The 26,140-nt window shown below is 46.1% G+C and overlaps 1 protein-coding gene across 1 annotated transcript in view; it reads right to left on the reverse strand.

The window, feature by feature from the left end:
- Positions 1 to 17,953, reverse strand: part of LOC111139983 (contactin-associated protein-like 3) — a gene marked incomplete at its 3' end in the record, with an annotated part of 73,600 nt that extends 55,647 nt beyond the window's left edge. The window contains 3 exon segments of the mRNA XM_022492376.1: positions 3,741 to 3,934; positions 12,755 to 12,865; positions 17,923 to 17,953. Coding sequence (XP_022348084.1) covers positions 3,741 to 3,934; positions 12,755 to 12,865; positions 17,923 to 17,953 — 336 coding nt within the window.
- Positions 17,954 to 26,140: the final 8,187 nt, after the last annotated feature.

Consider the following 26,140-nt stretch of genomic DNA (forward strand, 5'->3'; position numbering starts at 1 on the left):
CTGCCCACAGCCCAGGACCCTCGGTGCCTAATGTGGGGCAGGTGGGACCACCCGGTGGCAAGGACTCTTCCAATAACCACAGATGGGAGTTCTCAGATGGCCCCTCTGCCAGAGTCAGACAAGTCCAAGTGTTTCCCCAGGCTTCCAAACCCATCCATCTGCACCAGGAAAAACATGCCAGTAGCTGACCCAGGGAAGAGAGGGGGCAGGCCTCCCTCTTGGGTACAGCTGAGCTTGAGACCACTGGAATCTTCCTCTTCACAGTGATTGGACTCCTAAATCACCTAGACTGATTCAAATCTCAAGGCTGGCACAGTCCCAAGACCCTAATAATGCGAGCGGCTCACTGTGCTTAATGTCTGTGTGAACAGCTCATTTACACTCAGTACCCATCGTCCTGGTGGGGTCCTGCAAGGAGGGAGCCTGTGTGACCAACCTCCGATAAATGCCCAGGCTGCTGAGTCTCTAATGAGCTTCCGTGGTTGACCACACTTGGCGAGGACAGTTCTCACTTGTTCTGGAGGGAACTCAGCACGTTCTGTACGTCGCCGCTTGGAGAGGACCCCTGGAGGGTCATGCCTGGTTTCCTGCGGACTTCATCCCATCGACCTTTTTCCTTTACTCCTTCTGCTTTGTACCCTGGATACATCATAGTTTTATGACTACGCATCAGTCCCGCAAATCCCCCCAGTGAATCACAGGACCTGAGGAGGATCCCAGGGATCTCCAGACACCCAGGAGGGGAAAAAATGCAGCTCGGCCAACAGCTTACCCAGAGGACCCAGCCAGGTGCACCAGGCTTCAGACCTATAGAAACCGTGACCTAACAGCTCTGACTCGTATTAGGCCACAGAGTGCCTGGTCGCTTTTTACAGGAGTAGCACAAAACCCGGAAAATGACAGTATCTCTTCCACTAAAAAAGAGGGTAAATATCTCAAGGAAAGTTTTTAGAATCTTAATTCACTCTCAAATTAATGGCAGCGAAGCACAGATTAAAAACCAGCACCTGGAGGCGCCTGGGTGGCTCAGTGGGTTAAGCCTCTGCCTTCAGCTCAGGTCCTGATCTGGGATCGAGCCCCGCGTCGGGCTTTCTGCTCAGCAGGGAGCCTGCTTCTCTCTCTCTGCCTCCCTCTCTGCCTACTTGTGATCTCTGTCAAATAAATAAATAAAATCTTTAAAAAAAAAAAACAAAAACCAGCACCTGAAGAGTGGGAAGGGCCTCTGGGAAGGTATGTGCTTTAGGGTGAAGAGCAGGTCCTCTGTGTGAGAGGGGCCAGAGAGCAGCCAAATCTGCCCGATCGTCTTCAAGAGACTGTGGGTAGAATCTTAATTATCAGCTCGTGGGACTTACTGTGGCCAGAGCCGGCCGTGTATGCAGCCTGGGGTGGAGACAGCACCACGTGTGCTGCGGGGATGGCTGAAGGACGTGCACGGAGGATCACCTTTCCTAGAGGACACCAAAATGCAGAAGGAATTCCTGCCCTGGAGAAGCTTCAAGAAGCCCTGAGCTGAGATGAGGGCCTCAAAGGGGGCAGAGCAGGGAGCTCAGAAGAAGCGTCCTACCTCAAGGGAAGGTAGATTCCACACCTGCACTCATCCAGCAAACATTTACCAAGGCGGGTCTCTGTGAGCGAGCTCCCCGGGTGTGGGAGGGAGGCCACCACACCAGTCGTGACCATGCGACGGCCAGTGGGACCGAGGAGTCCAAGCATCCGTCCTCAGCTGTGTGGTCTAGGGTCAGGAACACCACTATCCTTGGCCCTTACTCCCCTGGGCTCCTTGAAACAAGGTGCCACATGGTGATGCTTGGATTTTGGTCCCTGCAAAACCACTTAACTAAAAAACAGGAATGGTCACAATGTCGCATCCATGTATCGGGGTGGGATGGGGGTGAAAATATGAACCTTGGTTAATACAACCAAGAATAAGCACACATTAGTGATCCATTACCTGATTTTGAAAAACAAGATTTAATTTGGAACAAAAGCTCTCTGTATAGGTAAATGCTTCCTTAACTTTTAACTGTTATTCATTCTTAGTTAATGTTGGTCTTAACCCTGGTTTGGACCTGGCGTTCCTAGAATTAGCTCAATGTCGAGAAGCACTTCCAATCACACACTTGGCAACTGCCTGTTTGGGGTATTAAAATCAGCCAGTCCCTAAACACTAATTCTCGCCCATTTTGTTCTTTTACCCAGTGTTAGACAACCGACTAGTTCTTCCTAATTCAATTTAAATCAACATCTATCAATGAACTAGAAAGCGGTCCAGAGATAAAAAATTAAATAGGCCATGATCTATGAAGTTATACTAAGTAACAGAGCTCTGAGGGAGTTCAAGTGAGGCCAGTTCATTACCCAACGAGTATTATCATTTTGTTGCTTGTTAGCATTATAGATAAGGTAACAAGCTACCAGCTTTTTCGCTGATACTTGCCCTCTTACCATGACAAGACAATGTTTTAAAACTTACCTAAATATCCTTACCTAAATTAAATGGAACCTAAACTGTATATTTTTTATTGTGGGTAAATTGTCCTAATATAAAATTCACCACTTTGGCCACTTGTAAGCGTGCCGTTGTGTACCACTGACAATCACACGCTGGGCAACCGTCACCGTCATGCACCCCCAGAACTTTCTCATCTTCTAAACTGAAGCTGTCCCCATTAAACAGTAATTCTCCATTCCTCCCCTCCCCTAGCCCCTGGAAACTATCTAAAGTGTATTTTTTTAAAAATTTATTTATTCATGAGACAGGGTGCTTGGGAACAGGGAAGAGGGGAGAGCAGAAGGAGAGGGAGAGAGAGAATCTCAAGCAGACCGCCCACTGAGCGCGGAGCCAACAGAGAGCTCCATCCCAGGACCCTGAGATCACAACCTGAGCCGAAATCAACAGTAGAAAGCTCAACCAACTGAGCCTCCCTGGCGCCCCAAGTGTATTTTAATAATAAGAAAGTAATTCCTTCTCCACCTGAGAAATCTTCTTGAGGCCACAGCCCTGCCCCTGTTGCCCCGACAGCCAACAGCAACGCAGCAGACGCTTGCCCCACTCTATCCTCAGAGCTCCTCCCTTAGGGCACCCTATGATCTGAAGACTCAAAACTCTGAATATCTGATAAAGTTCATATATTTTAATATTCAGAAAGTCAGGCGAGCGAAATTTAATTCTTCTCAAAGAAGCGCGGGTATGGAATCAGAAGCAGAAAGCACGTCCCTGGTGTAAGAGAGCTTAAGTCGTTGTGACGCCAAAGAGTCCCTGATATCTACCCCCATGAAGGACAAGGGACCACACAAGTGCCCAGGCTCCTGCTGGAGCCAGACGTGTGTCCCTCAACATGCCGTCGTCCAAACGGAGACTGCCCGTGACGTGTGTGTCAGTCTGGAGACTTTCAGAAATCTCACTTAACCGGAGGACTCGGAAGAATGGGTTTACTCGGCTGAACAACTGACACCAGCTCCCGGGCTCTGGGAGGGAAACTACACTGGCTGCACGCGACCTCACCCCTCCGATCGCACACTACGTCCAGGCACAGCGGGGAGACGTCAGTGTTTCACTGCAGCACAGCGCTGTTGGACTTAGCGCATAGATCACACAGGGCCACGCGCATCTTACATTCACTTGAAAGCGCGCTCAGCCACTCTGGGGGGCTCCGTGTCTGTGCTCAGTCGACAGACCCGCAGCAACAGGCAGTGACCGGTACAACTCACACCGAGACGGCTCTCAGGAAGGGACATACCGAGACGCTTTCTTCTCGCCGGTACTGCTTCCAGTTCCTCCCGCCGTCACTGAACATGAGGACGTAGCTGGTCACCCAGTCGGAGCTCCCGTACCCTCCCTGCGTGGCCACAGCTGTGACCTCCATTCTCTCTCCAAGGTCGACCTGCAGCCACTGGTGTTTATTTGACACAAGTGGAGACCAGCCACCGGCCCCTTGAGGGAAACAGAAGCGGGAGAAGATAGTAAAGGGAGAGGAATCGTTAAGACCTGCATTATCCTGTGAAGAAAGAGATCATAAATAAAACTTCCAAAAATCAGAGTTCCAAATTCTGGAACGTATAACCCCCCATGATCGCACACACAGACACACACGCACTCAGAACCACAGGTGAAGTAAACAGATGAATCCTACATTCCTCATGAATTGCTCCAGTTTCTCGGCCATAACCCTGACTCTCGGGTGTCCAGCGGTCCCAGGCGACACGTGGCCGACCAAACACCAGGTCACCGCATCCGTGTTTGAGACTAGTGTCTCCACCGGCCTGTATGTATGACATGCCTTTGGATGGACCTGAAGGAAAATATGCAGACCGTGGTAGAACTAGAAAAGCTGAGTTCTGGAATCCCAGCATGAGGAAGTAACGTACTGAATGATGGACAGGAAAGGTGGTGATGGCAAGCCCGACACTTGATATGCTCACAGGTTCATGCGAGAAACAGGCATTTTGAAGAACCTTCTGAAACACAGAGCAGCAGGGATGGACATGAAGGTTGTCCTGCGCAGGGAGGGAGAGCCTGAGGGGCAGCGGGGAGCTTGAGGGAGAACACAGAGCGAGCGAGTAACAAGGACATTCTAGGTTTTCGAGACAACAGGTGCAGAGCAGAAATCACAAGGCTTTGTCTTGTCCAGTGAGAAACAGATGAGACACAGACTCAGAGGAGGCTCCCAGAGGCTGTGTTGGGACATATTTTGTTCTTCCAGGTCCCAAAAATGTGGGTTTTGAATGTGGACTTGGATGTCACATTGAAGTTTCTGGTTTTAAATTAGTAAGCAATTAAAAAACTGGAAAATAAGTTTGAAGCACCTTCTGGAAATGATATTTTGCCAATTATCCGTGTCCAGAAAACACGAGTCATGGAAGTCGTCTGTAATATGATAAGAGGGGTTTTGGAAAACAGTTTTCCCCACTGTCTGACACCTCGCTTGAGGTTCTCATAACGAGGCCTAATGCATTAGACCGCATTGACCGTCTTCCTGTGAGTGGCTCTTACTGACCCCTGCACTGGGTTTGCTAAGGCCTGTAGGGCTGGGTGTATGTCAGGAAGTGTGTGACATGGTCCCAGGACGGCTGGGAGGGAAACGGAAGTGGGGCGCTTGCATCAGGATTGGGGGCATCCCCAGGGGGCGGGCACGGACGTCTCTTCACTACATCCTCCCTTCACCATGTCCCCTTTTCACGACGTCCTCCCTTCACCACGTCCTCCCTTCACCACGTCCCCCCTTCACCACGTCCTCCCTTCACCACACAACGTGTTCAAGCATGGCATTCAGGAGAACCCAGGCTCTTTCTCATTTCTTTCTACCCAGATTTCCCAGACTGAATCTTGGTTCAAGTTTTCCAAATTTTCCTCTCAATGTACCACAAGCACAATGCCTTTTTCTTTGACCCAGAATCCAAAATGTGTTGCATTTTGGGTTGTTCTGTAATGCATCTTTAACTTTTTATTCTGAAATAACTTCCAATTGCCCAAAGAGCTACAAACGTGGTAGAGGGGATTCTTGTCTCCTTTGTACCAGTTTCCCCCAAAGTTACCATCTTACATCGTCATGGGGCTTTTATCAGGATGAAGGTATTTACATGGTACAGTATTAATGCAAAGACAAACGTTATTTGGATTCCCCAGTGTCCCCACTGACCCCAGTCCTCTGCACCACGAGGCTGTTTACACACCGAGTCTCCTCTGTGTCCTCAGCCCATGCCAGTTCCGCCGCCTTTCCTTGCCTCTCGTGACAAGATTGGTTCTGCTGCTTTGTCCGAGGGCCCTGCTCACGGCTGATGACTGGAAGTCCTTCCGTATTCTAGCTGAGAGCCTCTCACAGTCCGAGGGACATTCCTTGGCAGGCGGGCGTGATTTTTATAATTGTCGCAAAAATAACCTTTAAAATTAGGTGTTGGCATTCAGCGGATCATTTTAACGTGGAGATTCCACATTTGAAATTTCCTACGGATCCGCTTAGCTCTCTGAGGGACTACTGTATCCAGGCTCATCCTAGTTCGCAGCAGAGTCCTGTAGAAGGTCCTGATGATACCCTTGCTGGCATTTTGCCATGTTTCCCTGTGAATTTTAACCTCTCTCAAGGCCAGGAAGTATCACCAGCATGGCGTCACCCGTGCGGGGAGGCAAATGCAGTAAACAGATCAGGATGCTGCTGGCATGTTGCCCTGGGACCAGCCTCTCCCACAGGTGCCGCTGCCTACCTGCCAACCAGCCTCCCCCACCTGCAGGTAACAGACCCCGAACATCTCCTCCTGACCTGCGGTGAGAACGTGCTTCTGGCAAGCATGCCAAGCCATCTGATGAACTTGGGGCGGTGACAGGCATGGAGCGGCAGAATCCCCTAGGCCGGGGGCGGTTCGCTCCAGCAGGCTAACGAGGTCCCCATGCACTCAGATCGCTGCTGGGGGGTCATGCACGGGGGAGTGTGCACCCCCCGCCCCCGGCACCTGCCTCTCTCCCACCTCCGCCCCTTCCTGAATACCGTGTCACAACTTGTACCAAGGAAAACCTATCTGGGGGCCCCGCTTGTGCAGAGCAAACTGCAGGGCCTGGGAGGTCACCCCACCCAGAACATCCTTCTCCCTCCTGGGGACAGTGTGCTCGCTGTGTGTTGCGGCGCTGAGGGGGTGTGGCAGGAGGATGTGTGCAGCACCCAGTGTCGTCCCTCCCACGGGCGGCCGGGCGCTGGGTGACAGTCGCCGTTACAACAGGCCATCCCTGCCGTGGCTTCCAGGTGCATGAAGGGCCACAGCCCCGGCACTGAGCTTTCCGGTGACCTTATCACTGAAGGTCTGTTGCCTGCGCTTCTTCCCAAAGGGAAGACGGTGAAGAAAGACAAACTTGGCATGCATGCAGATGGGCCAAGGACCTCGCCCAGGGCCCCACGCGGGACCCCACATGCCCCACACCCAGGAAGTGGGACCGGCGTGCCAGTCCCTGCTCCACCAATGAGGAAGGCACAGCACTTGAGGTTCCTGTGAGGGTGTTGGATGAAAGCTCGGCCCCTTCCACTCTCGACCCCTTGTACGGACATCTCCCCGCAGTTCCTGGGCTAGTCAAGGTTGTCTGCTGACCGCCAGCCAGACCGTGTTTAAGTCGATCTGTCGGAAGGTTTCTGTCTCTAGTTAATCCTGTGCGACTGCTTCCCCACCCCCTCCCCTCCCCCCCACTCCGCTTTGGTGGCTCCAACAGCGGCAGGGACACTTCCTCGGGGAGAGGAAAGGTTGGCTAGGAAACTCGCAGCGGGGCCTGAATTGCTCTGTCTGAGGATGGTGATGACCGTGACCTCGGCCCCTGGTATTCACAGAACATGTGCTCGTGTGAACCATTGGCTTTACGCAGAGAAGAACATGACCCCGGGGAAGAAGAGCCAAACCTCACGCCTTCTTCAAGCTTCAGCGAGCATGAGAGCAGCAACCTGTAAGAGACTCTTCTCTCCGGGAAAGCAGGGTGGCTGGAGGGAAGGTGGGCAGGGGACGCGGTAGCGGGGTGATGCGCATGAAGGGGGGCACGTGATGTGATGAGCCCTGAGTGTGGTAGCAATGATGAATCACTGAACTCTAGCCTGAAACTAACACTGTGCTACGTGTTAACTAACTTGGATTTGGGGGGAGAAAAGATACCCACGGAGCAGAAGTCAAGCAGGTTAGTTGGAAGTGAACAGACCTACCCATCTTCAGGGCATCTATGCCGAACACATAAGTGGCTCCACTACAATTGTTGCCAAGGGAAGTGTCCCCCCGCGATCAATACTCTGTTGTCTGGGAGGGGATCGCATCCAGTGATGGTGTTCTTTCCTCATTCACTCCGAGTTCCAGGCGGGCCCAGCAGAAGCGGGAAGAGCAGGAGAGAAGGAGGAGCCCATGCTGCCTGCCCTAGGAAGGTGACAGGCATCCCCAGGAAGGTAATGGACATCCCCAGGAAGATGACGGGCGTCCCCAGGAAGATGACAGGTGTCCCCAGAAAGGCAAAAGTCATCCCAGGAAGGTGACAGGCATCCCCAGGAAGGTGACGGGCATCCCCAGGTAAGAGGGGCCAGCGGGCAGACAGGTTTTGGCGACGGTGTCGAGGTCCCCCTGACCTCCCCACTCAGGGGTCCTAGGGCTGGACACGCTGAAGCCTGGGTCAGACGCTGCTGTTACTGAGGGGATTAAGGCGTTTGCTGCAATTCTGGTTCCTCAAGAGGCAGCACCAGCTGTGTCCAGGCAGCCTTCCGGTGATCAGGACGGAGTAGGCCCAGAAACGCTGCCTCGGGGCCCCCAGCTCCCCTGCTTGTGTGCTTCCTGCACTGCGCTAGGAGCCTCAGCCGGGAGAACGGGACATTTCCCACGAAGGGCACCCGGAGGGGAACGGTCACCACAGCTGCCTGTGTGAGCCGGGTTCCTACATGCAAAGACGCCCGAAATGGCTTGGTAAACAGACCCTTCGACAGTCAAATGAAAATACGTGCTCGGTGCACACCCATCACCCTGAGTTTGCTTTAAATGCCAGAGATCTTGAGGAAGAGAAAGCACCCCACAGGCATTCACGTGTGACCTCCCAGGGACTGATTTCCACGCCCTTACGCACCAAGCGTTCTGACTGCACCTCTGTCTGCATAAAACACACAAAATGGGTCAACCCTGCGTGTTTTGTTTTGCTGTCCTCACACAGACTCCTGAACGTGTCATGGAGACCCACTGAGATCTGACCAGAGGCTCTCAGCTCTGACTCGTTGGAAGTTCTGCCGCAGCAAAACATGAGACGGTTCTGCCGATTTCCCACCATGGAAACGGAGCAAGAACTGCCCAGCAAGCCTGTCACGACCCGAACAGGTCGTAAATCCTTCACTTAATACTGAATAAAACGTGTGACTGAGCTCATTCATGTCCTGTGAAATCTCTGTTTACAAGGAGTGGGGCTCTGGGACGTGTCCTAATTCTAGGAGGGCATCCTCTCAGCGGCCCCGACTCACGCAGAACAGACGGGATATCAGATCACCCCCGAGGCCATCAGAACAGGGGCACCTCCCTCTGCTGAGGGCAGACCCCTGGGGAGTCCAGGGCCCCAGAAGGGCAGGAGGCCAGGCCAGCCCACTTCTCCCCACGGGAGCTCAGCTACACACTCTCAAGGCAATGTCTCCTTTTTAAAAAATCCAGTATGGTGGAGGATCGGTCAGGAAATGCAGGGGGGAGCTGCTCAGGAGACAAAACTATGACAACTAAATTAGGCCCCCATTTGTGACTGCTCAGTCGGCCAAATGCCTCTGGGGAAAAGGAAAGAAAATTCCATTGATGCTCAAACTTGCGTTCTCTTGAAGGACGCTGTATAGCTTAATTCCTAACCGTTCGTAAGCACGCCATGAGAGCCTCTGATGAAGAGTCGAGGACCAATTACCTGCTGTAGGAAACAGAGTATCGTAATGAAAGCAAAAATGGGAAGGCCTGAGCGTCACGTGATGTGAGGAGCAGCACGGGGTGGGGGGCATTCAAAGGATGGCACGTGAACATGTCAGAGCAAAGCCCACTCCCCCGATTTCCTCAGAGGGACACAGCAACGGGACAACAGTCAGGCTGCAAGGATGGCAGGAAAGAGAACAGGGGGCCCTGGGATCACCATCCCCCCATCAGCCCCTAGTCCAGGCAGGTCTCCCTTCACATTCACAGCAGCAGAGCAGCTGACAGCGGGGGGGCCCAGAGAGCCCCCAGCAGCCCTTGTCCCTGGCTATGGTCTTCCTGAGTCACAGGTTAAAGGAGCAGTTCAGGACTCCCGTGTCAATTTCAATATGGCGGCTGCGACCCATCAGGGATCCCGGTGCCTCGGGAAGGATTGCTAACTGGACCCCACCACTCTGGCAGACAGGAGGGCCACCTTAGCTGGCGAATCCTGAGCCAGGGGCCCTGGGCAGAAAAAAAAATGAAATTCCTAGAAGGGGCAATTCAGATGAACGTGGATGGATGGAAAACCAAAGTAAAGATAAAGTGTTTATGCTTTTTCTTAGGGAAGTGATCTGAATCACAGCCTTTCTTCTTAAGCAAATTCTCAGGTGTTGATCTCCGCTCAAGTCACGATCTGGAGGACGTGAGATCGAGCCCCGTGTCAGGCTTCATGCTTGGTGCAGAGTCTCCTAGTCCCTCTCCTTCTGCTCCTTGCCTCACTCACGTTTTCTCTCTAAAATAAGTAAATAAAATCTTATAAAATAATAAAAATAAAGAAACTGTATGTACTGACTGCTGTCTTACTACCTTATACATCAGGTAGATGCAGCGATCAGCTACATACAAAATCCCTGGCAGGAGCCATGAGGGTTCAGATAGCTCTATTTTTCCATAAAAATATTGAAAGCTCAGAGACTGCTGGGCAAAATAGGGAGGTAAGATAGACACCTTCTTTACAACCTCCAGGTACCATAATATAGACCGAGGACATTTTAATCATATAATCAAGTTGTCTAACATGGCTTCCATCACCAGATCTTGCACCAATTTTTCAAAAAAGCTACAACTACTATATAGGAAGAATCATCATTATTATTATAATCTTCCATATTTTATACAATCCACATTTTACATCATAGTATCCTAAACTAAAGTGAACTAATCTGTTCTCCAGCATTTACAAAGTCAAAAGAAATTCCAGGAAAGAATCTGAGATGTTGGCTTTAATTTTTTTTTAAGATTTTATTTATTTATTTATTTGAGAGAAAAAGAGAGACAGAGAGAACACAAGCGGAGTGAGGGGCAGAGGGAGAAGCAGGCTTTCCTCTGAGCAGGGAGCCTGGTGCAGGACTTAATCCAGGGACCCCGGGATCATGAGCCCAGCCAAAGGCAGACGCCCAACCGACTGAGCCACCAGATGCCCCTGGGATGCCGGCTTTCTACTGAAAATATGCATAGATAATCCTTCAGAAGGACAGACAAACCGTGCTATCTGAATCCTGCCTTAGGAATGGGTATGAAATCAGATGGTAAAATGAAGGAATATTTAACGAAATATGTACTGTGTACAATCAGAGTAGCAACAGCCACAAGAAAGAACCTCATCAGTTGATTGCCACGCTCTTAAAAAATTAATTTAAATCTGCAAAGAGTGATCTGACTATGGTAAATACATTTTGTACTTACATTTTACAATGGCTGCTTATGATAGTCTAAGTTATTAATTTTTTAATTAAGTACAATGGAAATAAATTCATCTTAAACACTGGGATTTTCCCTTCTGATGCTTATCAACTTCCCAGTGCCACCACATTGACAGGACCAGAGGCCTGAATCATAAAGATATTCTGTATATGCAAATCAGAAACACAATACACAGGCCCCTTGGGATCCTTTAAACTAATTAAGGATGGTACTTATTTGGTTTTTACAGTCTTTGGGCAACCACTGGAAAGTTTAGATGTTAAGCTGGTATTAGAGGAACCACCAGACCAAAAATAGTAAATTTGATCATTTAATTATTAATTGAAAACCGGCTTCAGTGAGAGGCTATTTTCACCGGAGGACTGAAAGTCATCATGACTGATGCTTCCTAACTACCTGGAGGAGAAAATATCTGGCCAGAAATGGTTCTTCAGAGTAAAAGGCCACAAAGGTGGTCCTCACTGGCGTGATCTCTCCACCCCCCAAACTCACCAAAATCCTCCACTGTGTCCTTACGGGGCCCCATCAGTCTATCTGATGCTGATCAAGGGTTCCTGCACTTGACTTTTGAGGACATGAAAAATTCAAGCTATACTTAAACTGTGATCTTAGAAATACTGAATAAAGGGAGGCAAATGCTCCATTCCATGGCAATGATCTTCAGAATTTACATTTACTTGGGACACAGTCAATTTAAAATTTTACTTTCTGGATGGATCATTCACCAAAAAAGTTAATATATCCCTTTCCAAGGTAGTAAAACGTTTGCATTTTCAGTGCATGTGTTACTCAATCTGCTGAACTATTATTTGTGCAAAAGTGAAAGCAACTTCATCCATGACAGTCAAGGAGCAAGAATGAATGAACGAACACCACCACCCAAGAAAGGAGGCCTTCAGCTCCCTTCCCACAGGTACGATTGGAATCTATTTTCAACAGAAGGCTTTGCCCCGGCTTCTCCCAGGCCAGGTCCTGGGATGGAGCTGTTTCCCCATCACTACCCCGTGGCAGCTTCCCATCTCATCGGGGCCAGACAGTGGCTTGCTGGGTGTTCCCCAGTGCCCGTGACATTGGCTCATTCATTTGATGTTGGTTTTTTTTTTTTTTAAAGACTTTGATTATATATTTGAGAGAGAGAGAGAGAGAGAGATTGAGAAGAAAGAGCAGGAGCTGGGAGGAGAGGGAGAAGCAGGCTCCCCACCGAGCAGGGAGCCAGATATGGGGCTCGATCCCAGGACCCCGAGATCACTGAGCCACCCAGGAGCCCCATGTTTGTCATTTTAGTTACCCACAATAAGCACACTTGCTAGTCACCTGTCCGTGGGGTGCTCTGAAACTAAAAAGGGATGACAATAATCTGGAGCCTCCAGTAATTCCCTTCTGATTCGGATCTCATTTATGACCACTTGCCGACCATCAGCAGGGAAGGGAAACATCAGAACCAACAGAAAAGAAGAATGCTACAGACACAGGAAGCTAGAAATGATACGGCACTGAACCTGCTTCTTCATTTCCATCCAACTGCGATATAATTACTCTTCAAGCCGCAAGAATGAATATTAAGTAAGAATGGTCGTTATTCTCTCTGAGAAAGACTTGTGATGGGCTAACAGCAAGACAGCATCAGACTCACCATCTCTGCGATTAAGACTTGCGAACCCCGGGCCGTGGCTGCTGGACAGTTCCGACGAGCTGCTGAAGGACTCTCGTGGCAACGTGGACGCCAGCGGGACATCACAGTGATCTGTGCGGAAAACCCCAAATTCAGATTAACCCCCTGCTCCAGGCATTCCCGACTTCTGCCCTCCCTGCCTTCCTGCTTCCTTCTCCTCTCCCTCCTCTCCTCCCTCCATCCTTGCTTTTAGTTAACAGGCCAAGAAAATGCTAGAACCTATAGCAAACGTCGGTCTTGATCAGAGGTGTGTTAGTCGGTGGCAAAGAAAGTAAAACGCCTGATTGGTAGCATTTGCCGTCTTCCGTGGAGTACATACTCCCATCGTGGGCGATTCCCAGCTGTCAGCGTGATGTCACCATCACAAGGGTAAGAGGGTCACACATGTCACTTCATTATATAGTGTTTTTCACCGTGCAGAGTAAGAGATTAAAATAACCTTAAGAGCATAGGCAAGAGTGAGATGCCATGAAAGAGAGTAGTACGTGGTGAGGTTGGAGAGTTTACCTTGGTTTTTAACATGATTAACTTAACTATAACTGTATACAACTTAATCTTTCATAATGACTGTGTTTTAACAACTGGCTTACAAAATTCATGAAAAGTGAACGAATGGCTCTTGCTGGCTGCTAAAAGTGGTTCCAGCCCACTGCCCCTCAGTGGAGAACTATTAAAAGAATTTCCTTTAAAATCAGGAAGAAGACTTTAACAAGCTTCACAGCTTCTGCTGAAAGCCGCTCTCAAAGTCCTATCAGTACATAAAAGAATGTTTAAGAATTAAAAGCACAAATGGCAAGATTTCATTTCTTTTGATGGCTGCATAGTATTCCATTGTGTATATATACCACATCTTCTTTATCCATTCATCTGTTGATGGACATCTAGGTTCTTTCCATAGTTTGGCTATTGTAGACATTGCTGCTATAAACATTCGGGTGCACGTGCCCCTTCGGATCACTACGTTTGTATCTTTAGGGTAAATACCCAGCAGTGCAATTGCTGGGTCATAGAGGGTATCATGCTTAGCGAAATAAGTCAATCGGAGAAAGACAACTATCATATGATCTCCCTGACATGAGGGAGAGGAGATGCAACATGGTGGGTTAAGGGGGTAGGAGAAGAGTAAATGAAACAAGATGGGATTGGGAGGGAGACAAACCATAAGAGACTCTTAATCTCACAAAACAAACTGAGGGTTAATGGGGGGAGGGGGTTTGGGGGGGGTGGGATTATGGACATTGGGGAGGGTATGTGCTATGGTGAGTGCTGTGAAGTGTGTAAACCTGGTGATTCACAGACCTGTACCCCTGGGGATAAAAATATATTATATGTTTATAAAAAATAAAATTAAAAAAATAAATAAAAAAATAAAATGAAAAGCACAGAATTGGGCAAGGAAAAAAAGCAACTGCCATCACTTCCAGATGATACGACTCCAGAGGCAGAAAGTCCAAAATTCAGTAAGTGACTAGTTTAATAGCTCAACATCCCAAAACCGATTTCATCTTAAACTCTAGCTGGAGTCCAACGACAACTAGAATAGCAAATAACAACAAAACACATAAAGTATCTAAGAATGAATCTTACAAAACTGTGCAAAACATTTATGGGGATAATTATAAAAACTGTACTGAATCACATTAAAGAAAAACTGAGTAAAATATAGACTTCCGCGATCACAGACCGGAAGATGGCATTTATTTTAATTATATTTTTTATTTATGTGATAGAGAGAAAGAGATCACAGGTAGGCAGAGAGGCGGGCAGAGAGAGAGGGGGAAGCAGGCTCCCCACTGAGCAGAGAGCCCGATGCGGGGCTCGATCCCAGGACCCTGAGATCATGACCTGAGCCGAAAGCAGAGGCTTTAACCCACTGAGCCACCCAGGTGCCCGGAAGACGGCATTTTTAAATGCTCAGTCATCTGCAGTTTGAGCTAAAGACTCATTAGAAGTCCAATCGAAAGCCCAAGAGGGTTTTTCATAGAAACTGAGTCGGGGAACCATGACTCAGCAGTTCATAACATGGGGTACAGATATGATTTAAGGAGCCTGCAAAGACAGAGAAAAACTACATCTTTATTTTCATTAAACCTCCAGCTAAAATTCAGCATTTTCTTTAATCATGAGCATAGACAAACCACAGCGTCTTCAGTGGTGCCCGTGCTTTTTTGTTTGTTTGTTACCATAAGCTACAGACTTATATAGCAATCCTTGTCACAATATCTAGAAATATCATTTACGTTCCTCCTTACTTCCAAATGATCATATTTGACCCAGCACTAGATTTTGTTAGTTAATGAGCTAATAACAAAGGAGACATTATATTACAATTTCTGATTGATGGATATCAGCCCTTCACTGTAACTGGCATATATATAGATATGGCATTTGCAACCATTGCTATGAGAAGGGACTCAGACTTCAGCAAAGTTCCAAAGGGGTCTGTGGCACAGGAAGGCCCAGGAAGCCCCCGTGATGGGTGTGTGCACAGGCAGCACAAAGTGTTGGCCTATTACTGGGGTATGGTTAGTACTTCAGAAAATTCCAGAAGAGGGGTGTTACCTACAGGTCATGGTCAATGCAGCTAACTCGAGTGTTAGCCTAGAAGTCTCTCAGGGTCTAGCATGTTGAACAGAACAGGCCTGCATTAGTCTCCCTGTACACATGGGGTCCTGGGACCTCACCACCACTTGAAATCACACAGCAGATTGACGGCAAGAGAAGGCTATTCCCATTTATTGTGTGTCTAGGGAAGCCTGCTCTCTTCCCGGCCCTGGCCCCACACGGTTTCCTTTAGGGGTCTGTCCTGATGCTAGTCCCCTCTGCTCACACTGTTGTCATCTCACCACTGAAGCTAGCATAGATTTTGCAACTGGACTTGGGTGGGACTGGCATTTACCAGCCTTGCCGACTCTTGGGTGTCACTCACCCTTCTCTAAGCCTCGGTTCTCTCCTCAATTCGATGGGGAATAACACAACTGGACAGTGATGATATCACACAATTATGCAATGGGGAGCCAACCCCCACAACTGTACAGTGGGCCGTTACACAACGATACAAGGGAACTCACCCAGCAACATGGCAGGGAGTACAATGGGGACTCACTCACTGAGAGGACTGCTGAAGGCTGAAAGTATTTGCTTTTATTCTTCTCATTCTGGTAAGACAAGTCAACACTTATTAAGTTCCTTCAAAAGATGCTATAAGGACATGTTCCCCATATAGAGATGTAAAAGGCAGTGTTCAACGTTCCACACCATATTGTCATTTTTAATTCTTTCTTCAAAGAAGGCATACGAACCTTAGTCTTTAAAAAGAAAAAAAAAAGAAGAAGAAGAAGTAATAGCTTTTGTGCTGTAATCTTTCTTTGGAAGAACAATTTATAAAATTTATTTTTAAATGACAATGTTTTTTATAACCCTAACTTAGAGGCTTCAAAACCAGTGTTCCAATTTACTCCAACATAGTAGAAGTCGAGGACTTGTGTGGTCAAAAACAAGGTGGCCACATCCTTATAAGGTACCTGGAGAGGAGACGTTCAGGGTTTGGACAGTGTTTTCCAGGCATTCAGTGTGTTTCTAACTGAATTTAATCCATGTAAGGAGAAGCCTCCAGGGCCATCCCAAACCTCCATTAACTACTGTTTTCAACCTGAAATGTTTAGGTTTTCTACTATGATTCCCGAAGCAAAAACTGTCAAGACCCAATTTAATTTTCTTCTTTCTTCACATCATTATAAAACATGTGAATCCCACTAAATGAGTACCATTCTCATGAATAATCTGATAAACATTATTTCTATCCAAAAAAAAGATGATTCCTGAAATGTTTCAAAGGTACAAGAATTATTCACAAAGTATGGATTTTGACAAGTGAGATGGCAAACAACTTTAAACAACTACTATTTATCACTTAGAGGGAAAACAAGTTGAGTACAAATAATAAGCTTATGAGAATTAACATATGAAAATAGAAAATATTGCAGTTAAGTAAGCTAAAGCAATTTTATTTCCCTTCATAATAACCACTCGTATTAATGAGAGTGAGTCCATGGAATAATCTTAATTTTGAGATACACTCATCCTTCAGCGGTTCAAATGTGCTCCAAGTGAGGTTCTCAGAGGGGCTTAAGAACGCTAAAGGAAGAGTGATGGTCCATTGTCATGGGTTTTAGAGAAAAAACAAACACACCACATTTGTTCATGATTTATGTATGACTCAGTATCAGAGTGCCAGAGACATCCTTATGTGCATTCTGATATAATAAATCCATATTTATGAAATACTCAAACCTTGTCTCACTAGGTGCACCTATTACAATGCCATTTTAATCGAAAGCCTATTGTACGTCTTACCAGCAGAACAGCCTTAGACTGAGATTATAAAACAATATTCCAGCTTCTGTGTTTTAAAATTATATGTATTTTTTTCCAGGTGAAATCTTAGAAATTTGGAACTTCCCACAACTGGAGAAAATAGAGCTGGCTTAGTCTTCCCACTTTAAGTGAGCTGATCTAGGTGAGCTGATCTGGGGGTTTTCTAGGCTCTTGATCTCCTTCTAAAACTACTTAAATCTACCCTTCCCCACAGACAGAAAAGAAGCCCAGACAGACTCCGTCGGTTAGCCACAGCCTGTCCGTAATACATTTGTTCTGATTTCTTCGACACTTCAAATTCAGTTTGTACTTAATTATGTGTAAGCGGTATCTTTTCAGGATGCCTTATCTTCTGGATGAGATTAAAAATTCCTCAGCACAGAAAATTCATGTTTGTTTGTTTGTTGCTTGTTTTTCGTCCTTCAGCATATCACAATAGACTCCAGTCCCTGGAATGGAACAGAAAGCGTGACCTAAATTCCCCTTGACTTCCAGCCCTACTTGCTCCTCCCACGTGGGCAGCTGGAATCAAGGCCCGGACCCACACAGAGGTGCCCCTCGGCTACTGGACCAGCAAGGACATCTGGACTCAGAAGAGCCTGAAGATACCTGGAAATCTCTCTCCATCAGGAGGAATGAGGCCTGGAGCTGTTGTTCCAATGTTCCCCGATCCCTGGTGGCCTATCAAGGCCACTGAGAACTTTGTGAACATCTGGGGCCCCCACGCCTTCCTTCCTGAGGTGTGTGCTTACAGAGTCCCAATCCGTACAGGTTCCGAACCATGCTGTCAGCACTTTGGACAGGAGTGCTGAACTTGGTCAGGGTTCAGGGGCACTGGCCAGTCTCCAACCCTCAGGTGCACACACCTGTGCACGTGTGTGTGATGGTAATATCCCCCTAGAAGCGACAGGACATTCTGTAAGCATGGCATACAGGGTGCTCTCGGGACCCGTGCCTAATTCTCCAAGCCCATCTCAGCCACCCCCACCCTCACTTGCCCCTGAAAATGTGTGCTGCTGTGTGCTCAGACCGGCCATTACCCCTTGTGGGACTATACTTGGCACCAACTGTGCATCCCATGAGTTTGAACAACTGCATGAGTTTAAGTCTGAGTTACTTAGTTTCATGATCCTCAAAGCCCAGCCTGTTAGGAGCCCAGCTGAAGGAAAGCAGAGGTAATTGCCATTACATCTGCCAGAGGTAAAGCAGATCTCTTGTCTGTTCCAATAAGTTGTGCATACCAGTAATAGAATACAGTCATATCTCTGTGAGAACCAAGTCAGAAAGGACAAATTACACCAAGTTCCTGGCTAATTTATTTATCACACCCATGCAGAGAGTGCTAATCTACCCATTAGCACAGTCCAAAGTTAAGCACACTTGTTTTTACTTCTAGGCTTGCTCTCCTGTCATAACCTATGTTGTGAATGATTTCAAAGGTTGGGTTTATGTTCACTGCATTAAATGAGAGCTATTTAATTAATAGCTCTAGATCCAGATGTTGCCTTTAAATTATTCCTCGGCGTAGAAGGATTCACTTTTTTTTGTAAGTCAAATGGTAACACTGCAAAAACAATTTACCATTAATTTTAGTGGGGTGATATAGCAAATTAATACTCATTAGTTGCAACTATTATTAAGTATGAATTTGAAATAATTATTGTTCTTATAATTAAATAATACCTCAGGTTCCCTCCCACTGAGCGAACTCATACTGGTAGTGTTTCCTTTTTTAGATCAAAGCATTTGTAAAATGTCTTATATTTTTTTGAGAAAATTCTAAATTACAAAATTATATATTCCAAATGCTTTATCCAAATGGTAGAGAAGATGTAACTGGGCAAATATTTGTTAATAAAAAGAGCTTCCTGACTAATGATCTGGCTTTGGTCTTCCAGAAAATCTGCAACTCAAAAGCACAAAATGACTTTTGAAAATGTCTTCTTGTTAGAATACCAAACAATAAAATTGAAAACAGGAAATCAATGGACAAAATCAATCAAATCAAAATCATTTACTGACCTTTGAAAAGGTCAGTAAAAGATTCTTGCCAGGCTAGCTTAAAAAGAGAAAAAGAGAGTTCACAAATTCCTAATAAGAGAAATCAAAGAAAGAACATCACCACAGATCCCACAGACATTAAATGGGTAATAAAGAAATAATATGGACAACTCTACACCTACAAATTTGATAATCTAATTATCAAATATGGACTAATCCCTAAAAGAAACAATCTGCCAATTTCACACAAGAAAGAACACAATCTGTATAGGCCTATATCTATTAAAGAATCTGAATCTATAATTAATAACTTTCTAAAACAGAAAGCACCATGTCCAGATGGCTTCAGTGACAAATTCTACCAAATATTTAAGGAACAAATGTTACCAATTCTCTACAAATACTTTCAGAAGCTAGAAGCAGAGGGAATACTTTCTAATTCATTTTATGACACCTGAATTACCCTAATACTAAAAGCAGTCATAGATATTACAAGAAACCCATATACTAATATCTCTCATACACATAGAAGCAAAGTCCTCAACAAAGTATTAGCAAATTGAATCCAACAATGTATAAAGAGAGCAGGTGTAATTCATCCCAGGTATACACGGCCAATTCAACATTAAAAAGCCAATTAATGTAATCGCCCACATCAACAAGCTAAAGAAGAAAACCACGCAATCATATAAAGAGATGCAGAAGAAAGTATTTGACAAAATGCAACACCTGTTTGTTGTAAACACTCTTATACAGAGGGGAACTTTCTCATCTTGAAAAAAGAATATCTACCAAAAACCTAAATTAAATCATACCTAAAGGTAAGAAACTTGAAGCTTTCCCACTGAGATCGGGAGCAAGACAAGGTTGTTCCCTCTCCCCTTTCCTTTTCAATATCCAGCTAGATGTCTTATTTAATGCAATTAGACAGGAAGAGGAAATAAAAGGGATACAGATTGGGAAGAAAAAATCTTTGTTCACAAGTGACATGATCATCTATGTAGAAAATCCAAAAGAAATGACCAAAAACCTAGAACTAACAAGCGATTATAGCAGCACACAAGATATAAGGTTAATATAAAAAGTCGACCCTTTCTTATATACCAGCAAAGAACAGGTTGAATTTGAAATTAAAAACACAACACCATGGGGCGCCTGGGAGGCTCAGTGGGTTAAAGCCTCTGCCTTTGGCTCAGGTCATGATCTCAGGGTCCTGGGATCAAGCCCCACATCAGGCTCTCTGCTCAGCAGGGAGCCTGCTTCTCCCTCTCTCTCTCTGCCTGCCTCTCTGCCTACTTGTGATCTCTGTCTGTCAAATAAATAAATAAAATCTTAAAAACAACAACAACAACACAACACCATTTACATGAGCATCCAAAAGTATGAACTACTTGGGCATACATCTAACAAAACGTGGACACAGTCTGTATGAGAGAGCTACAAAACACTGATGCATAAAGTCAGAGAACTGCATAAATGGAGAGATGGTCCACGTTCAAAGACAGGAACATTCAATGCTGTCAAGAGGTCAGTTCTTCCAATTTGGTCTATAATTGAAGGCAAATCCATAAAAATCCCAGCAAGTTATTTTGTGGATATCAACAAACCGATTCTAAAGTTTATGTAGAGAGAAAAACTACCCAGAGCAGCCAACATAATATTAAAGTTGGAGGACTGACACCAGCTAGCTCAAGACCTACTACAGAGCTGTGGCCATGAAGACAACGCGGTATTGGCAAAAGAATGGACAAATGGGCCAATGGAACAGAATAAAGCCCAGAAGCGGGCCCACACAGTAGAGCTGACCCATGTTTGACAAAGGAGCGAAGGCATCCAATGGAGCAAAGACAGGCTGTTCGACAAATGGCATGAGGACAACTGGGCATCCATATGCGACATCAAGAGTTTAGACACAGACTCTCACCTTTCACAAAAATTGACTCAGATAAATCACAGATCTAACTGTAAAGTACAAAACAATAAAATTCCCAAAAGATGACACAGGAGAAAATCCAGATGACCTGTGTTTGCAAATGACTTTCTAGACGCAACACCAAAGGCATGATCTATGAAAGAAAGGGTTGACCTGCTGGTGTTGATGAAAGAATTTTCTGCTCTGCCAAAGGCACTGTCAAGAAAATGAAAAGACAAGTCACAGACCGGGAGAAAATATTTGCAAAACATGCATCTGCAAAGAACTGCTCTCCAGAATATAAAAAGAACTCTTAAACTCAATAATTAAAAAGAAAACAAAAACTCATTTAAATATGGGTCCAAAGACTTCCTGGCACCTCAACAGAGAAGATGTGCAGATGTCAAATAAGCAGATGACGAGAGACCCGACATCACCTGTATCAGGGAAGTGGAAATTAAAACAATGGGATACCACCACACACCCATCAGCATGGCCGACACCGGGAGCTGGGCTGACATAAAATGCCGGCATGGACGGAGGGCAGCAGGAGCCCTCATCCATTGCTGGTGGGAGTGCAAAACGGTACGGTCTTTCTGGAAGACAATTTGGCAGGTTCCTAGAAAACTAAGTGTACTCCCTCCGTGCATTCCAACCACTGTACTCCTTGGTATTTACCCAAAGGAGTTGAAAGCTTACGTCCACACAGTAACACACACACGCTGTTTCTAGCAGCTTTACTCACTGATGGCCAAAGCCTGAAGTCAAACAAAGTGTCCTTTAGTCAGCGAATGGCTCAAGAAACAGTGGCACAACCAGACAAGGGGATCTTTTCAGCACTAAAGAGAAGTGAGCTATCAGGCCATGAAAAGACATGAAGGAACCTTAAGTGCATATCAGTAAGTGAAAGAAGCCAATTTGAAGAGGCTACACACTTGGAAAAAGTGAAATTATAGAGACAGTAAAAAGATCAGTACCTGTCAGTTTTAAGAGGTAGACAGGAATGAATGGGGGGGGGTGCAGCGCCAGGACTCTTAGGGCAGCGAAGCTACTGTGTAGGGCACTGTCGTGGTGGATATAGGTCTTTATACATTTGGCAAGTCCCACAGAATGTACAACACCCAGAGTGAGCCCTCACATAAATCATGAGCGCTGAGTGATAACGGGTTCATCAGTCTGAACGAAGGAGGCCTCTGGGGTGACTGCTGGTAATAGGGGAGGCCGTGCATGTGTGGGGAGAGGGGGAATATGGGAAATCCCTATATGTTGCATAATTTTGCTGAGAACCTAAAATTGCTCTAAAAATAATGCCTCCTAAAAAGCAAAGTCTTTCTTTTTATCAACAACTGAGAATTTACTTAAGAATAAAGGCTGTGGGGGCACCTGGGTGGCTCAGTGGGTTAAAGCCTCTGCCTTCGGCTCAGGTCATGATCCCAGGGTCCTGGGATCGAGCCCCACATCGGGCTCTCTGCTCGGCAGGGAGCCTGCTTCCTCTTCTCTCTCTGCCTGCCTCTCTGCCTACTTGTGATCTCTCTCTGTCAAATAAATAAATAAAATCTTAAAAAAAAAAAAGAATAAAGGCTGTGATTCAAATAACTTCCCTGCGACAAGACATGAACAGTTCATCTTTACACTGATTTTATCCCAGCTCTACGTCAAGAAGACTCTGAAATTTTGTTCTAGCGCTTGGCCAAAAAATTCAAATCTATTCCTTCCTGGTTTTAAAATCATGCAAAACTGTGTGACTTCCCAACCTCAGAGGAACCGCGGCCCTGGGGGAGAACTGTTCCAGGTTTCTCACGGGTTGCCCTCCTTCCCCACAGGAAAGAGCCAAGAATTTGCACCTGTTTGAAAGGCAGAATTTTAATGATCCCAATTATTATCCACTAAGGTCCCCAAAAAACTTATATTCAGCAAAAGGCACGGACACCCAATGGTGACTGTGGCTTCAGCATTACAACGACACCGCTTTTAATGACTCATCCCGCTTCTCATGGGGGATCTGCAAGTTTTGTAAAGAACCAGTATTTAGGGGCCCCTGGGTGGCTCAGCGGGTTAAAGCCTCTGCCTTCGGCTCAGGTCATGATCCCAGGTTACTGGGATCGAGCCCCGTATCGGGCTCTCTGCTCAGTGGGGAGCCTGCTTCCTCCTCTCTCTCTGCCTGCCTCTCTGCCTACTTGTGATCTCTGTCTGTCAAATAAATAAACAAAATCTTAAAAAAAAAAAAAAAAAGAACCAGTATTTATCTTTATTTCCTCAGCTTCTAGCCCACTGCCCGGCAAGGGGCAGGCATCTGACAAACGTGCTGAATTCAACTGGCCACGAGGTGGAGAGCGACTTTCTGAAATCCATATCTAAGTTCTATTTCATCTCGACACGTGTTGAGCTCACGCTGCCCAAGCAGACAAGTTCGTCCTGATAGGAAAAGCCTGCAGGCTTCACTTCGGGGCACAGCAGCTCCACGGGCCACCTGCTGTCACGGGAGCAGCCGGGCACCCATGCTGTGCTCTGTGGGTGGCGTTTAAACCAGGGCTGGCGAGTCAGCGGGTAAGAGACACGACCGCAAGAATCCTCTCCTGCTCCTACTCAGAGGGCCGCACTTGAGAAAGTCAGCTGTCGACGCACACTGGCATTGATGTGGCCCTAAACCTTGAGTTTATTCATTTTTTAATTGCATTTTTTTAATATTTTATAAACATATAATGTATTTTTAGCCCCAGGGGTACAGGTTGTGAATTGCCAGGTTTACACACTTCACAGCACTCACCACGCACACACACCCACCAATGTCCATAACCCCACCCCCCTCTCCCAAACCCCTCCCCCCAGCAACCCTCAGTTTGTCCTGCAAGATTAAGAGTCTCTTATGGTTTGTCTCCCTCCCGATCCCATCTTGTTTCATTTTTTCTTTTTCCTATGCCCCAAACCCCCCACGTTGCATCTCCACTTCCTCATATCAGGGAGATCATATGATAGTTGTCTTTCTCCGATTGACTTATTTCGCTAAGTATGATACCCTCTAGTTCCATCCGCATCCTCGCAAAAATTTTTTGAAATTTTTCTCGAAAAAAAGATTTCATTTCTTTTGATGGCTGCATAGTATTCCATTGTGTATATATACCACATCTTCTTTATCCATTTCATCTGTTGATGGACATCTAGGTTCTTTCCATAGTTTGGCTATTGTAGACATTGCTGCTATAAACATTCGGGTGCACGTGCCCCTTCGGATCACTACGTTTGTATCTTTAGGGTAAATACCCAGCAGTGCAATTGCTGGGTCATAGGGTAGTTCTATTTTCAACATTTTGAGGAACCTCCATGCTGTTTTCCAGAGTGGTTGCACCAGCTTGCATTCCCACCAGCAGTGTAGGAGGGTTCCCCTTTCTCCGCATCCTCGCCAGCATCTGTCATTTCCTGACTTGTTAATTTTAGCCATTCTGACTGGTGTGAGGTGGGATCTCACTGTGGTTTTGATTGGTATTTCCCTGATGCCGAGTGATGTGGAGCACTTTTTCATGTGTCTGTTGGCCACCTGGATGTCTTCTTTGCAGAAATGTCTGTTCACGTCCTCTGCCCATTTCTTGATTGGATTATTTGTTCTTTGGGTGTTGAGTTTGCTAAGCTCTTTATAGACGGTGGATACTAGCCCTTTATCTGATATGTCGTTTGCAAATATCTTCTCCCATTCTGTCAGTTGTCTTTTGTAAATCTTGAGTTTAAAAAGAATTTAACTAGCCGTAGCTCACTAACTGGAGACCTGCCTTGCTGACCCGTAAATCTGAACTATCCTTTTTTTTTTTTTAATTTGACAGAGAGAGATCACAAGTAGGCAGAGAGGCAGGCAGAGAGAGAGGGGGAAGCAGGCTCCCCGCTGAGCAGAGAGCCCAATGTGGGGCTGATCCCAGGACCCTGGGATCATGACCTGAGCCGAAGGCAGAGGCTTTAACCTACTGAGCCACCCAGGTGCCCCTGAACTATCCATTTTAAGGGCAGAGTCTAACATCCCACGGACTCTACTCACGTTGTTAAAATGGCCACAGAACAATGCAGTGCGCCTGTTTTTAATTTTTGTTCAGACATTGTTCCCACGCCTTACCAAAATACTGTGATTCTCATAAAATCACGTAGCTCCATTCCATAGATGGTGCTCCTCCATAAGCTGATTCACAGAGCAACAGCTAATAAATATTTTTTAGGGGAAAACGTAAATTATTTTGAAACTTTTGGACAAATTTTTTAAGTTTCTCAATTTGCGCCACCAAAAATTTGGAAACAAAGTTATTTCATTCCCTCTCTACTATCTGACAGTAAGACGATCAAAAATGACAGGGCAAAGTTTTTAAAAATTTACGAGGACACATGAAAGGATTTAGATGTTCATTTATATTTTAAGGAATGTTTCTCCTGCAAGTCCATGTGACAAAACTTAACCAAAAAAAGCCAACAACACCCTATCTTATTTGATCCACAAATATTATCACCAATAGTTGAATTTTTAGGACGAGGCTTAGGTGACTCAAGAACTTACTGTCTTGGAAAGAATATTCAGTGTTCAGGCATTTTCACTGGAAAGAATTTAAAACAACAAATACAAAATAACTAACATATTCCCAAGCTAAAAACTCACTGTTTCATGAGAATGAGAAACAGAATATACGCCATTGCAGAGAAATATGTATTTTGTGTTTTAAATAATCAACTGGGAGGCTCAAAATCTGGTGTGACCACCGATGAAAGTCTGGTCACAAGCTCTGTTTCGTAATTTGGATCCACCTGCCTTTTGCTCTCTCTCCTGCCTCCCTCCCATCCTCCCCTTCTTCCTTGTTTCCCTCCCCCCCTCCCTCCCTTCTTTCCTGTGACAGAGTCAACAAGGACAGTTGTTCAAAAGAGTCTGCAGTTGTGGCAGCAGATACAATCAATCCAGTCCAAGCACAAATATTTGTACACGACCCTTCCACAAAATACCGTTTTTCCCCATTTTGTTGGAGGGAGGAAAACACGAGGCAGTAATTTCTTTGTAGAGCTCCAAGAATGTATACAAGACACATGGGGGG

Source organism: Enhydra lutris, unplaced genomic scaffold (assembly GCF_002288905.1).
Source record: "Enhydra lutris kenyoni isolate GAN:26980312 unplaced genomic scaffold, ASM228890v2 scaffoldscaffold138, whole genome shotgun sequence".
Classification (NCBI taxonomy): domain Eukaryota; kingdom Metazoa; phylum Chordata; class Mammalia; order Carnivora; family Mustelidae; genus Enhydra; species Enhydra lutris.